Genomic DNA, 16,060 nt, shown 5'->3' on the forward strand with positions numbered 1-16,060 from the left:
CTCAGTGGGAATGATATTCTGGATAGAACTCCTTTGGTTGCAGAGCAATGCACCCAAGCCTGTGGCTGATAACTTTGGGGGGGAAGGGGCACTACATTGAATGGAAACAAGTTAGCTTTTCTCTTCATTCTTGGAAATGAAGTTTGTTTGTTGTAATACAAACAAGTTAGCCAGAATATCAGGCTGCCTTGGGCAGCTCCTGAGGTAGCTGTTGAAGCCTGTCGAGCAGGGCGGGATGAAGCTTAGAACTCTGCCCGGGGTAGGGGTGGGGTTTGCATGTGGTTGGTGTGACTTGATGGAATTTTATCAAGGAAGAAGACTTATCTGCCACAAGCCACCATGTGGGAGTGGCAAGATACCAACTGAAACATAAATAATAAATAAATATAAACATTTTGTATAATATGGACTTTTCTCATTCAAGCTGTACATGCCAAGGGGGAAGGGGAACCCTTGCCCATCAAACTTTAATAATGTTGTTAGAAGAAAAAACAACACCCTGGCTGCAAATCAGTAACATTTTATACACTCCATTATCCAGAGAGTATAGGAAGAAAACTTAATAAAATCTGATCCCAGTACAGAGCCTTATGCTCCTCCTCAAACTAACAATTCTCATCCTTAACTGACCACTTCCTACTGTCAAAGCTTAAACTATATTCACAGATCCCATTGGTTGTTGAATCCTGCTCTCTGTTGCTGGGTAGCCTTTTCCTCCATTGTATGTTACAGAGGGTATTTCCATGGAGATTGATCCAGATGGGTAGTCATGTTAGTTTGTCTGTAGTAGCACCTTAAAGACTAACAACATTTGTGGCAGGACTTTTATGAGTCACTGCTCACTTCTCCAGTCCAAGAAATATACCTATGTTATTGAAGCTATTAGTGTTTTCTGTAGGCAGCATAAATTGTGTTGTGTTTTATTTGATAAAAATCTAGTTATATCAGAAGAAAGGGAAGTGACTGTCTTTTGTGTATCGGGCTACCCTGTTATAAATATACTATTCTAAATCCATATAACTGGTCAGAGACCCAAATTATGCTTAGTGAGAAAATTCTTGTTTCCCCTTGCTTTGTAGGAAAAAACAAAACAAAAAGAGCTCGAGAAACTTGGGGAAGATGAAGAAACCATCCCCCCTGATTATAGATTCATTGAAGCAAAGGTAAATTGGTTCTGGAATGTGTTGTGGTGGTTGTGGTGTATTTTTTGAAAAAAATAATTGCATTATATCAGTGATAACGAGCCTCCCTGTCAGTTGTGGTTGTTAATCAGGTAGTATTATCTGGCTTCTTTCTTATTTTCAGATCTCTGGACATCAAATAGAATTTACTGTGGATTTAGTATGTGTTAATTTAGCAGTTGTTTTAGCAAAGACCTGGCTTGTGTTTTTCTTCTCTCTTGAGGGGAGGACACACTAACACACTTGGGTTCCTCTTCCCATGACCCCTGGAGGCAGGAAATTGATTGCACTTTCCACCTGGGAGGGAGTGGAGGGAGACCACCCTTGGTCGGTTTCATGCCTCCACCTGAGAGAACAGTAGATTTAGAGTACCCTTGAGGTTTTCTCCTTTGATTGCACATCATTTTTATTTCTCCTCATATGTGCTTTCCTATGTGCCTTTCCCTTTGTTTGACAAACAAACTTTGTTATTCTGGACTCGCCTTCCCTGAGGCCTTTTGCCTGCTTCTTCAGTCATGGTGTGGTCTGCAGCTGAGGTCTCTGACCATGAGACCTCCTCTAAGTGAGAGCTGGAGGAGATGATTCCCAGGCAGCAGAGTAGGAAATGCCTGCAAACCCACTGACTAGCCCACCATGGAGAAAGCCACAGGTCACAAATCACCTGGCTTGGTTCATAAATAGCAGACTTGATTTTTGACGGTAAAATCAGCTGAGATGGCCTGTATTTGCTCATTAGGCCTGCTTAATGCAGTCTTCTGCAGTCATCAGAGCGGTGAGTTGAAGGGAGGCAAGAGTTCCCCAGTAAGGGGGATACCAGCACCCTTTGCTGTCCCAATCTCTTGCCCTGCCCCAGCCCTTCTGGCACTGTTGAACTCTACAGGTCCCAGGAAATTGCTGCTGCTGCAGCACCAAAGCATGAAGAGGACCGAAGAATTGGTACTCACTTGACTTTCACATACTGCCACTTACTTATATCAGAAAGGCCAGGCCATTTAGGAAGTCAAATTTCCTTTTTGTGGTTTTTCATCCAGCAGTCAAGGACAAAGGGGTTTCTAAGGATAAACTAAGCAGGTGGCTAAATGACTTAGTCTGCTTGGCATATGAATCTCAGGGTCTTCAAGTCCCAGAGGGGATCACAGATCATTCAACAAGTTTTCCCCTGTCAACAGCATTCAACACAATTGCATGTATTGCAGCTATTTGGGCCTTGGTGTCAGCATTTATCAGGCAATACACTATTGCCACAGTTCATGCTGCATTTGGGTGGAGAGTCCTACTGCTGCTATCTCTATCCTTGGCTGTCACTTTTCCCTTCCTGGATCAGGTGAGCATTGTAACATCCCAAGCATATCAGAGCATCCTCCTCACCCTCAAGACAGAATGGAACATTGAACTTTTCATGAAGATTCTCTCTTCTTGAAGGTGAGGAGGACACGCTCGACCCACCCTAGTTGGAGGGTCTTCCATTAAGCCTGTTACATTTCCTAAAAGGTGACTGACTGATAAGCTGTTCCTTGTTCTTTCACTGTTCTAACCTTGTATCTTTACCTGTCTGGTTTGCTTCATACAGTTCTGTAGGCCTTGCTGCCCGTCTGTTTGGCACAGCTGTGGAATTCTCCAGATTGAGGATGGGCTCCTTCCCCTGGAGATATAAAACGCAATACATTTAATTCCTGCAGGGATAGCGGGAAGAGGAACCCAAGCGTATCAGAGTGTCTTCCTCTCCTTCAAGAAGAGGGCACATCCAGTGTTCTGTTCTATGCAACTATATATTTACTAAAGGGAGATGGAATCAGTACTGGCTATGTAGTTATAGCAAACAGATGTCTCCTTTGGCTTTTTATTAAGAATGGAAGAATAGATTACAATGAATATTTTATTGTGCTCAACAGGGAACTTATATATTAAATGATAATTATTTGACATGATTTTTTGGAGGAGGTTTTCATTTCAGATTCTGTATTGCAAAATATTATTTTATTTCATTTATATCCTGCCAACACCCTGCCAGTTCTGCCTAGTGGGGACCCAAAACATCCTACCTCAATCTCTGCTCCATTTTAAACTCATGCTAATCCTGTGAGGTAGGTTTGGCTAAATGTGTATGACTAGGCTAAGGTGACCCAGCAAGCTTGCATGGCACAGTAGGGATTCAAATGTGGTTCTTCCAAATTCTTGTCTTACAAAAAAAATCAGTAGTTCCATTTACAAATCTTCAGCTAAGAACTACATCTGGATTTTGAAGGGTTATGTCCTTATTACGCTTATGAATTCTGTGATTAGTGGAAGTCAATTGGCTGAATTTGCCACCTAAGAAGCTTTTAAAATAATAAGTGACCATAACACATTTATAGTGCAGTTATTTTCCCCCCACAGGATAAAGATGGGAAGCCTCTTTTACCAAAGCCTGAAGAAAAATCTCAAGTATGTAGAAAAACATGCTAGAACTGTTTGTAAAAGACTTTTAAAAGACTTTAAAAACGGATTTTTTTCCAAAGTAAGAAAGGGAGAAATGTCTTTATTGTATATCTAGTAATTTATCCTAACCAAGGATTGGTCAAACTAGATAATCACATATTATCTCATTGATTTTTTTAAACTCTCCTTTTAGTATGTTCTCTACATCTCCCATTAACACAGGCAGAATGTGAGAAAGCATCCAAGATGGTAGCATTTGTATTGCCTGTTGTACAGGAGAGTTCGGCACCTTTGCTATGAAATAAGCAGATATCAGTGGGAGTTTGGTTGCACACCAGTCTTCATTCGTTTCTCCCATGTTTTAATGCTGAAAAATCTCAACACTGAGTATTTGTTTAAGGATGAGAAGGGACTAGTGTTATACTTTTATTTCTTTTGATGATTTCTAGCCCATCAGTGACAGTGAGCTTCTTGATGCCTTGTCAGAAGATTTTTCTTGTTCTTCAGCACCAACATCAAAGGCTGAACCTCAAGTAAGTTTGTTGAGAAATATGAGTTTATTTAGACTTTAGGTCCAGTGACACAGTATGGTACCTAGTTTGAGTGGTATACAATTATCTCAGTTGCTGATTTGCTAACATTTAATTATACTGTTGGAAGACTATAAATGATAGAGATTCTCAGAAGAAGGCATTTACCACCTAAACCAAACGTTTTAGTAGATGCCGTTAAACCACACATGACATTTTGAATGACTGGGAGATCATTTGCTATATATGTCCTTCTGTAACTTCGAGGAATGGTAGAGGACAGGAAGGCCTGGAGGATCATTGTCCAGGGGGTCGCAATGGGTGGGACACGACTTCGCACCTAACAACAACAACAGCAAGAATATGATCTAGACAGTACATTAAGTGGTCTGTTATAATAGAAAAGCAGTTGTAGGTCATTAAATTGTGGCATCAGCAGTGAGAATACATGATCTACTATCTTTTTAAAGGGCAGAGGTACCCTTTTTCAATATTGCCTAGAGCAGGAGTGGCCAAACTGTGGCTCTACAGAAGTCTATGGACTACAGTTCCCATGAGCCCCCGCTGTAACACACAGAAATACTTACTAGCCTTTTGTGGCTGCCACTTCCTTTTCTTCTGCCTATTGTGTGAATGGTGTAATGCCTGCTTGGAATTATGTCGAAAAGGGGGGGGGGAATTAGGCATATTGTGGATTGGCAAGGAGCAGTGGCATCCTCTTTTCCTCTGCAGCCTAGGGATGTTCAGATACTAGCAGTTGGCACTGTTGTTCTTTGCCCATCCAAAGTTTGGTGCCAGTTCAGTTTTGGAGGGAAGAGGAAGACATGCATATTATTGGATCAAATGTTTAGAATTGTGAATTATGAAAATTGCATATAGCAATCTTTGACTAGCTCCAATTGATAGAACAGGAGTCTAGAATTCCTGCTTGGAATTATGTCGAAAGGGGGGGGGAATTAGGCCTGGTGCCAGTGTGATTTTTTGATCATCTCTCTGGCACTGTCCTATTATTTGTGATTTTAAATTCTAATACGGGTTTGTAAACATATTATTTTTATTGCAGAAACCTTCTGCTATTAGCAAGCCCCCCTCTGAAGAAATTGTTTCTTCCGTCTCGGCTTCTGCTGTGCATCTGTCAGCTCCACCAGCAGCAGCTCCGGCTACAGCAGCTCCACCACCAGTAAGCAGAACATGCCATTGCTTCACTCACTGTGACTAAAATTTGTGGCTTGCAGCATTCTTCCCCCCTGTCCTAAAGCCTCTTTTTAAAATCCACATGCTGCTTTTAAAGACTGCTGATTATAACCTTTTAAGTCCGAAACTTCTGTAAGGGGAAAAAAAATGTTAAGTAATTGTGCATGTGACCATCTTGATACACTGCTTTGACACTGAGAGCATAGTTTTGCAATGAGGGCAGAGAGGCTAGCCTTACAGATTTCTCTCAATTAACTTTTATACTAATGAGTGCTTTGCAATAATCAACGTCTGTTTTTATTATTCTGTAGAAAACAGAGTTATGGTTTATTTTTTTATTTAGATTTGTATACCACCCTTCCATAGAGCCTCTTGTGGCACAGGGTGGTAAGGCAGCCAACATGCTGTCTAAAGCTCTGACCATGAGGCTAGGAGTTCGATCCCAGCAGCCGGCTCAAGGTTGACTCAGCCTTCCATCCTTCCGAGGTTGGTAAAATGAGTGTCCAGCTTGCTGGGGGGTAAAACGGTAATGACTGGGGAAGGAAATGACAAACCACCCTGTATTGAGTCTGCCAAGAAAACACTAGGGGGCATCACCCCAAGGGTCAGACCTGACTTGGTGCTTGGACAGGGGATACCTTTACCTTTACCTTACTACCCTTCCATATGGCTCTGGATGGTTTACATATAAGATCATGGGGTAATTACATAGAATATTGCAACAAATATAGCAAATGTAACAATCATAAAATGTCAACCAGAACAATTTTTAAACAGGAACATTGACACAGCTTTGGGGTGATCAGATTCTTCAGTCATGGGAGTATATGGGGGGGGTAATGGGTGTTTGGGGGCTGGTTGACCTCAAGCAAATGCCTGGTGAAGGAGCTCCCTTTTGCAGGCCCTGTGAAATTGTGTGAGACTTCAGATAGGGCCCAGATTTCTTCAGGGAGCTCGTTCGACCAGGTGGGGGTCATGACCAAGAAGGCTCTGGCCCTTGTTGAGGTCTGACATGCCACTTTAAGGCCAGGGATCCACAGCCAGTTGGAGGTCGCGGAGCATAAGGCTCTTTGGGGGTATAGGCAGGGAGGTGGTCTCTCAGATACACTGGGCCCAGACAGCATATGGCCTTAAAGGTGACTACCAAAACCTTAAACTTAATCCGGAATTCAACTGGGAGCCAGCCGAGTTGTTGGAGTATCGACCGGATGTGGGATCTCCATGGTGTATTAGTGAGAATCCTACTTTATCCATACTGGAAGATGCAAAATCACAGCAAAATCTAACTGCAGAAGTAACTCTGTTTCCTCCTGCCTCCTCCTCTTGATTTTTCACCTGGCTATGCATACTTTAATAACTTGCAAAGTTTGATTATCGCATCTAGCAGTTATTATAATCATTAATATGTATACATGAGATCTCTTTTTCCCCCATCTGTTTTAAGGGCCGGAAAGAACTTGATGATGCTGCAGATCTTCTTGCAGACTCACTAGGGCAAAGAGAACCTGACCCAGATGAAAATAAACCAGTTGTGGATAAAGTAAAGGTGAGAAAAGAGCTTTTTTGTGCAGCATTGCTTGACTAGGGAAGGGCTTGTGGCTCAGCGGAAGAGCCTCTTCTTTGCATCCAGAAGGTCCCAGATTCAGTCACCAGCATCACTAGCTAAAAAGGACCAGCCAGTAGATGGTGGGAAAGACCTCTGCCTGAGAACTGTTGCCAATCTGAGTAGACAATACTGACCTTGATGGACCAAAGGTCTGATTCTGTACAATGTCGACATGGTGCTCTGCACATTTCTATAAGTGTGCTAAGAGAACTGGGTGAAGTGAGAGAAGAAGCATTTGAAAGAGACTTTTCAGGCCACTAATCTGCCTGATTTCCTGGTCCTTCTCAGGGTTCACCACACACTTTACTAACACAAACTCACCATACTCTCCCTTCATGCTTATTGCAACTTTGAAAGTTAAATACATTACCCTAAAATGACATTGGTTATAATCCACCCCAATAGCAAGATTTTCAAAATATTTAACATCATAAGGTTTTAATTGTAGAACCCCACTTCCTGAAAAAGGTTTAGCTTTGTAAATACATCCTCATTTTGTTGTATAAATGTTAAGGTGTTCTTTAATTTGCCTAAGTGTGTTTCATAATATTTTGTGTCTCTCTTATTGTGCAAACAATTTAGCAACTTTGTGAGGTTGTACCCTCTTGATTATATTGAAAGCCATCTTGGGCTGTAGGACTCTTCCTCCCATTTCCTAACTGATAAGAAAGCGGGGGGCCCAAGTACATAACCATGATATGCAGCTGCTTAAAAAATATTCTTCTGTGTCTGTGGAATGTATTCATAAGGCACCAAAGTAGACGAGTTCCCATTTTTAAGGGGACTGTTGAGCCCAGTGATTTTGGAACTGAAATTATTACAAAAGTGAATATTTTCTTGAATATGTGCAAGAATCTGTTGACCATAGGGAAGGGGGTCATTGTTTTCAGTACTCTTAACAACACAACAAACTAATTGTGTTTAGCTTATATATGAAACATGAATTGCAATACAATTTCTGTTCAGACTTTTAAACATTGAGTACAATCATTGTTTTTTTAATTGCTATAAATGTAGCAATGATAAGGCCTGTACATGTGGCACCAATCAAATGATTTTGTAATTCCATTACGGGGTGGGGGGGTCATTAAAGAACACCACCTGCAAATACTGTTTGCATTGACTGGTTTGGAAAAATTACTAATTTTATTGTCATTTTAATAGGAAAAGGCTAAATCTGAACATAAAGACAAGCTTGGGGAGAGAGATGATACAATCCCTCCTGATTATAGGCATCTTCTGGACTCAGATGAGAAGGTGAGCATCTGCTTTCTTAATCAAAGCATTGATGTTAATAGAGAATATATAGTGGGAATTATGTTTGGGCCCCTATAAAGTATTTGATGCCTTCCTTTTGGTTCACAAAACCCACATAAACCACAGCAGTTGTTTAGTCAAGGGGGTGGGTAGGAATCTATCTTTTGGAAATCGTGTGAATTTGTATTTAACCAGTCACTTTACTGGGTTTTAACATGGAGAAATGCAAAGCTGGCAGGTCAATAAATGGACAGAGCGTGGTGTTTAACAGCGACAAGTTATGCAATCCACTGACAAATTTGGGGTTTATGTTGTAAGATATGACAAGATATGAGAAGGTTAAAAAATAGGGTGGGTTTTTATAACAGTGTATAATTGCCTCTTCTCCCCTTTTATTTTTCAGGGCAAGCCTATAAAGCCAACAGGCAAGGATGGTGAGAAACCCAAAGAACAAAAGGTAAGACAGATTGCTATGCAGAGAATGCTGTGTCAAATTCTGGCTGTTCATGGGGCAAAACTTAACAATGGGCTCACGGTCCTGTGCTTATCTAATGGTTCTTCACTACTATAGAGCATTTATTTTCACATGTCTGAATGTAGCTCCTTCAGGGAGATATTGCAATTTGCCTTATTCAGATAGGCTTTGCCAATGTGACCTGAAGAAAGTCAATTCCTTGTCCCATAAGACACTGGAATGTTCTTATAATTTTTATTGTGAATTATGAATTGCCCATTTTAACCAACTAACCATCTACAATAAAGACTCCTATTTGGTGGACAGAGATTTAAGGATCTCACTTGCTGCAGCCAAATATCTCTCCAGCATTTTTGCCTTAAATCTCAAGATCACTAGAACAAAGGAAGAAAGGATTGTCTATGTCAGTGGTCCCCAACAAGTGGGATCCCCTAGAGCAGTGGTCCCCAACCTGCGGGCCGCGGCCCAGTGGCGGGCCGCGAAGGCCATGGTGCCGGGCCGCGGTTCCCTCTCCCCGTCCCCCCCCCCCCGCAGTAAAAAACTTCCCAGGCCGCAAGCTTGCGGCCCTGGAAGCTTCTTACTGCGGGAGGGGGGGAGAGGGAATCAGGGCTGCGCCCGCACATTGCACATGCGCGGGTGGGGCAGTTGCCCTGCCGGTCCCCAGCCTAAAAAAGGTTGGGGACCACTGGTCTATGTAATTGGCAGGCCCATGCAGATAAATCTTTGACCAGTAACTGCAAGGACGAAGGATCTCAGTAACTTTATTGCTGAGTATGCCCCCTCCTCAGTTATTGGAGCTCCATGTCCATTTTATGTACTTTGCACATTTCTGGGATTATGTGAGGCTGATGCCTGATTAGACTCATTAATTCTGTGGCATTTCTGTTGTAAATGTAAGTTCTTACCATAAAGCTGGTTTAAAGCTGCTATTTTTAAACTGGAAAATTCAAAGCTGCTTTTAAAACAAGAATTTCATTACTTTTTAACCTTAGAGGAATGCTTTTTTATAAAAAAAACTCTGTTCTTTTACTGCAGAAGCCAGCTGATGACTCAGCAGCTATTGATGCACTTTCTGGAGACTTTGATAGTTGTGGGAAACCTCCTGTATCTCAGCAACCACCAACAAAGGTGAGAATCTTTGCCTAAAATCTGAAGCAATTTTCCTGTTGAAATTTCTGCTTTAGAGATATTACTGTAATTCAGCCAGGAGGCACAGTTGAAGGTAAGGTGCGCAGAAAAGGTTCACATGCATTAGTGGAGGAGAGCATGCAATTGTCAAGCAGGCTTTCTGGGGTTTTTTTGTCAAGCTGCTGCAAGCAGATTTTGCTTGTACTACTTTAAAGATGCAGGGTGCAAAAGTGTTTTGGTTAAAACATTTACAAATTAAAGATATATGTATATATATGTAATATAAGTTGGTCACTAACATTACTTGTGTATAGCCTTGTGCAATCCCACCCCCTCCCTATATTTTTTGGTTTGGGTCAATTGCACCCAGAAAAATTCAAGATTGGGGGGGGGGGGACTGATTCCAATACCAGTAGAGCATTCACACATGGGATGTTTTTGAAAATGCTGAATTTCGGGGAGCCCAATAGACTCAATTTGAGAAACCAGGCCACCCAGCAGAGCCTGCCAAATAACTCATCATATAGGGAAAGCTAGGCTAGATTTGGGCAGCCCGGTTTAAGGAGATCTTATCTGTAATCCGCTTAAATAATACCCCCCCCCAAAAAAAATACCAATAAAGTATCTCACTTCTGATAATGGTGGTACTTTTCTCTGGTACAAGGTATCTCAGTGTAAGCTTTCTGTGCCCTATCATTTAAATGGCAATAGACTAAAATAACTGCATAGGATTGTGCTGTACTTGTAGGAAAATATTGTGCATTGCAACATAAAAAATACGTTGTGCTTATTATGCACATACTTTGTGTCTCCTGATTGCCACTCTGTGATACTTTGCCCAACTTGAGTGTCAGAATCCCATCAATAGTGAGTTGGTGAAACATCCACATTTCTACTGGCTTCATAGAATTGCTGTAGGGCTCCATCTGCTGTTTCAGCCTCTGTGGCACACTCTTCCCTATTTAGACCATTTATCTGCTTTTCTTGGTATGGTTTTAGGGATTGTTACTTTTTAAAATAAATGGAGTGAAGAGGTAGGCTTTACTCCGTATTAGAATGTTAGTCTTTAATGTTCCACTGGACTTTTGTTTTGTTTTGGTACAATAGGTTAACACAGCTACCTCACTGAAGGTGTCTTACCGTAGAAAGAAATGATACTACTCCTTCAGAGCAAGCTTGTTTTGGAAGGAACTGTGGATCAGTGCTAGAGCAACTGCCTGGCATGCTGAGGGTCCCAGGTTCAGTCCCTGGCATCTTCAGTTAAAAGGGCCAGGCAATAATAGGTGATGTGAAAGATCTCTGCTGAGACCTAAGAGCAGGGGTAGTCAACCTGTGGTCCTCCAGATGTTCATGGACTACAATTCCCATGATGCCCCTGCCAGCATTTGCTGGGAGGGGCTCATGGGAATTGTAGTCCATGAACATCTGGAGGACCACAGGTTGACTACCCCTGCTTTAGAGGACAACCTCAGATCTGAGTAGACAATACTGATCTTAATGGTCTGATTCCATTTAAGGCAGCTTTCATGTGTTGGTGGCCTTTGCAAATTTTGGAAGGACTCCAATAAAGCAGTTAACTGAGGGTGAATCATGCAGCTTGTTTTCACATCGGTATGCTAGTTGAAGAATGTAAATTAGACAGTTCCTCTAGAATGGAAAATGGTCTGGTGGAGACAGAATGTGCATCAGCATATACTGTTCACAGAGGTTGCAGGTAATCATGTTGATTCAAAACAAATCCCAAACTGACGAAAAATGAACAAAAACAGTGTGCAAACGTTCAGGTTCTTCAGAGCTCTTTATCAGGCAGGATAGGGAGGGAGGGGAAATTAAATGTTTCACGCCATGAACTTGATGCCATGTCTTGCCAGCACTGTTGTGAGCTGGTCGTGTTGTCGAGTTTCACCTTTGGCTGTCTGGAAAGAAGCAAACTAGAGAGGAATCCCTTCAAGAATACAAAACCCTGTCATTAATCAGAAGTCTTTCTAAGACAGAGATCTCTTAGACAGCTGAGAACAGTGGAAAAACCAGTGGACCTGGTTGCCACACCTGTGCATTCATTACAAAATCTGTGTACTCATCTATAGAAGTTAATATAGAAGTTAATATATAATCACAAGATTATAAATAAGTTTCTTATTAATGGAAATATGTGTGAATTTACATATTTACATGAGCTGGTAGAAAATCCTTTAGAAACAATTAATTTTCCTTCTATAGGTGTAGATTTCCAGAATATTTACACTAGCATTCCAAATGCCACTGAATCTTTTAGTGTGAACCTTGTTTACATGATGCTTTTTTGGGTCAAAAGTTGCAATTTGTCTCCCAAACTCTTTCAGCCTCTGTTGTTTTAAATCATTTGAACAGAGATTTTTCTCTCTTGGGTATAGAATGAAAAAGCAAAAGATACCGCCACATCTAAATCAGTTGCAAAGGAGGAAAAGAAACCTAAAGCTTCCAAAAAGGTAGGCCATTTATTATTAGCAATGTCAAAATTTACACCGTGTGGCTAGTCCTGTGTTGGGTCACAGCATGTGTGCATTTTTTCCCAGTTTCTTTTCATTTACTGCTTGTCAAAACTTACCCTCTATTCTGGCCTGTTATAAATCACCTCAGTCACATCTAAAATAGGCAACTTGTGAAGAACTGAGAACAGGGAAAGCAGTTAAGAAAGAGGAAGCGTAAGAATCAGTGAATGCAGGGGTAGCCTCTGACCCAGCAGGTACAGGATATGTACACTTCATATATTTCAATCCTTCCCAAATATTGTGGGTGTCCCAAAGCATGAATGTGGAATCTAAACTATGATTCATTTAAGAGAGGTTTTGTGGACTTTTTGGCCGTTTAAATATCCAAGCCTGGGTATGTTAGCTTCCACTGCAATATTTTAAACCCAGTATTTGTTACTTCATTGTAGCTGCATACTCTCACCATCTTTGGACAATAACATACAACAGGGCAGAATCTTTTTTTTTTTATTGTACCATACTAAAAGCTAAATCAGGATAGCTGCACTTAATCAGATCTGTAGTCAAATAATCACAGCAAGTCCAAGACTACTGCATAATCGATGCAGTTTACTTCCTAAGTTATGTCCTTGAAGTAATATCAGGTGATAATAGCAGGTATTTTACCCTTGAAAGCAAATCATCTTTTGTAGTTATATGATTCCTGTAAGTGCCAAACTACATGCTACAAGATGGGTCTGTGACTGGCCCATCTAATAAATATCCATCAGAGCAGCTGAGGGAAATCAGAAAATAGTGCTTGGGGAAGAGCAGACTTAAGGTAAAAAAAAATGTTGGGAGAATAGCCTAATGTGTAGATTAGCCCTAATGCAAATACTTTTAAACTCCATTTCATTATTCTTGAAAAACGTACATATTTCAAATTTGGAATTACAGACTGGCTAATTTTTACTTCTTCTGATATTTATCCATCTTTCTTTGTTTGACTGCAGTTAATTGTGGTTTTTTTTTCTCTTTTCAGGCAAAGGAACAGTCTTCCAGTGCAAAATCTGAAAAACAAAAAAAAAGTTAAATGTCACTAGGTAAGAGTGAATGATTTTTAAAGGATTAATATATTTTAAATGCCTAACTTTTTCACAGCTTTGAGATGAATTTGCAATAGCTCAGTTGATGAGGCTGCTACTGCTTAGCTTATGGAATCTTTCCATATATTAACATTTTTAAAAGTATTGATGAAGAATCCTAAATACTGTTGCCCTGATGTTACTCTTTCTTTGGAGCAATTTTCAAAATTTTTAACGATTCAGGTACTTAAAAACACAAGGAAACCTGTACATACTGGAGAAAGATACTCTTCTCACTGGCTTCCCACGTTTTATTGGAGGGAAAATTTACTTTGGGGGTATTGGATGAATGGAAATACAGCAGGTCAAGGGCCTTCACAAGCAGACATCCTTGAAAATTTAACAACTTTAAAATGCATCCCTTGTTCCTTGAGGTAACTCCAGTGTGCATTTGGTGCTCATGTCCAAGGTATATTAAGTTCAGCAGCAGGAGCACCTATGTGTGTGTGTTCACATACTCAAGTATGGAAAATGGTTCACTTCTATGGTGCAGCATTGTAGAATTCACTTTTTCTCTATACATATTTCCAGAAGGAGGGGTGCACTTTTCTCCTAGAGTTCAAGCAAGGAAACTTCATTGGGACAGTTCTTGGTGCATTCCTATATTTGAGTTGAAGGATCTGTTTCCCTTTCCATTCCTTGGGAAAAGCAACTGTGGACAGACATGTGTGTGTGTACGTCTATCAGTACAGGGAGAGCTTTACAAATTGTTGACATGAAGGTCAGCTCTTTGTGTGCTCCCTGTTTACATATTTTAAGCTGTTTGTCTAGGATTGTTCTCAATAAAGGCAAAGAACCATGTTGGTGGAAATGTCTTAAACATATGGTCATGCCCACCCAAGTGTATCATGACCATGAGGGAAAAAAACGGCTATTAACATGTTCTATCAAAGAAATTCAGGGGGTGTTGCTGGTGCATGCTACTGGAAATATATCCAGGTATATAAATGTGAAAAATAAACAAACAAACTGATATATTGTTTGATGGGAAATTAATAACACTCCTTTTTTGCTTTCCTTCAGACTTTCTAACACTAGTGGGAAAACTCTTCATTTTGATGGTGGATAGCTGCACTTGAACTACAAAAAACTGTTCTGCAGAAGCAAGATTATTTCCTGGATGGTTTTGGTATTTGTGGTATTTGGATATTTTGCCGTGCCAGGCATACATTTTGCTATTTTCATGGATAAACTAACTTTTTCTAGACATTTTACTGTCTTTATTTTGTCATTTTTTCTTCAGTTCTTAGAGGGAAGGGATGCTTTATATTTGTAAGAAATGTATTTCCTATGGATTTAATAGCAATGCAAAAAAAAAGTCTGCAGTTTTGCACACGATCTACACAGAGTGCCTGTAAATCTCAGCAGAATTCACAAAATCTGTGCTACATTATTTTTTAGTCTAATGAATGCATTAACCTGTGGGTGTCCCTTTGGGAGAGCAGTTATTAAGAGTGAATAATGAATTCAAAAATTAGAAGTGGGGGCAAAGCAGGAGCTGTTTCTCATCCTCAGTTTTTAACTATATAGTACTGAATATGAACAGCACCATTAGTACTTTAAGTTTAAATCTTGCATCTCTATCTCTACTGTTGGTATCCTTTTGCTACCTCTGCTAATAGCTTCCAGGAAAAAACTAACAGTGTATCAGAATTATTCAAGAAGAATGGTGGTACTTCAGAAGAGATGCACTTTTGTACTATCTGTTTCACTCTCTGATTGATATAACTGCACAGGCCAATCCAGTGACAAAATATATCTATTCCACCATGTTACACTGGTCCTCTTTTCTCCCGCCTAAGGAATTTAGATGACCCAGCAGTTGTTTCCTGATATGTATGTTCATAGCACAACTGATTTGGCAGTGTCTCATGAGTTCATTCTGGATGCAATGCTTATTCAGATTTTCACCCCCACACCCCCAGGATGTTATTGTTTGCAATAAGAGTGGCTATGGCTCTAACAACAGGTTCTGATATGTTTTGCACTTTGAGTAGCAAATCTTCTCATTGATTTGTAGAGCAAGGTACTACTCCTTGTTGGTAAAGTGGATTAAATCTGCCCTGCTGGCTAGTTTTCTAGGCCACCATCGATAGATCCAAAGGTCACAGTCTACTGTGATATCATTCATGCAAGCCCTTTTGAACTGAATGGGTGTTCAGGCATGGCTCTTTTCAACCACACTGCCTTTTTACTTCTATGCAGATATTCTCAGTGGACTATTTCTTTCAATCTGAGGAAAAACAGAATTCTGATTTGTCCTTGCCAATTTCTAATGCTCATGCTATACTGTATTTGAAAATCTGCACTGAGATTGTGTTACACTAATAAAGTTTTTAGAATGTATTACTTTGTATTTGTAATGAATACCTTGGATTTTCCAACTACATGTTAGTCCTGAAAAATACTGTATTGTTGGCTTCAAGATCTTATACAATTTTAGTCAAATCATTCCTATCTTCGTTCCAGGCCAGCTACAAGCTATAAATCCCAATCCAGAGCCACCGCATCAATAGTTGTTGGTTTGAAGCCTGGATTTTGTACACACAAGCACATAAGATATAGATGTAGAAGGACCTTTATTTACAATGTACAACCTCACAGTGTCTTGTGGAATATGTGCTACATTTGTTAACCTTTTATTACTACATCAAAAATCAAGGTTTATATATGGAA

At 40.3% G+C, this 16,060-nt stretch overlaps 2 protein-coding genes across 7 annotated transcripts in view; one reads left to right on the forward strand and one right to left on the reverse strand.

Annotated features, from left to right (window-relative positions):
- The window catches only part of CAST (calpastatin), a 73,150-nt gene extending 57,420 nt beyond the window's left edge, over nt 1-15,730 (forward strand). For all 6 annotated transcript variants that reach the window (XM_077347669.1, XM_077347671.1, XM_077347670.1 and 3 more), the window contains 11 exons: nt 1,080-1,163; nt 3,558-3,605; nt 4,049-4,132; nt 5,193-5,309; nt 6,768-6,869; nt 8,094-8,186; nt 8,590-8,643; nt 9,697-9,789; nt 12,183-12,257; nt 13,282-13,342; nt 14,408-15,730. In XM_077347669.1, the coding sequence (XP_077203784.1) occupies nt 1,080-1,163; nt 3,558-3,605; nt 4,049-4,132; nt 5,193-5,309; nt 6,768-6,869; nt 8,094-8,186; nt 8,590-8,643; nt 9,697-9,789; nt 12,183-12,257; nt 13,282-13,332 (801 nt within the window). In that variant the 3' untranslated portion in view covers nt 13,333-13,342; nt 14,408-15,730. The remainder of the gene's footprint in view (nt 1-1,079; nt 1,164-3,557; nt 3,606-4,048; nt 4,133-5,192; nt 5,310-6,767; nt 6,870-8,093; nt 8,187-8,589; nt 8,644-9,696; nt 9,790-12,182; nt 12,258-13,281; nt 13,343-14,407) is intronic.
- Nucleotides 12,248-16,060, reverse strand: part of ERAP1 (endoplasmic reticulum aminopeptidase 1) — a 35,061-nt gene continuing 31,248 nt past the window's right edge. The window contains exon 20 of the mRNA XM_077347668.1: nt 12,248-13,309. The gene's annotated coding sequence lies outside the window, so the exon portion shown is untranslated. The remainder of the gene's footprint in view (nt 13,310-16,060) is intronic.

This window comes from Paroedura picta, chromosome 7 (assembly GCF_049243985.1).
Source record: "Paroedura picta isolate Pp20150507F chromosome 7, Ppicta_v3.0, whole genome shotgun sequence".
In the NCBI taxonomy this organism is placed as follows: domain Eukaryota; kingdom Metazoa; phylum Chordata; class Lepidosauria; order Squamata; family Gekkonidae; genus Paroedura; species Paroedura picta.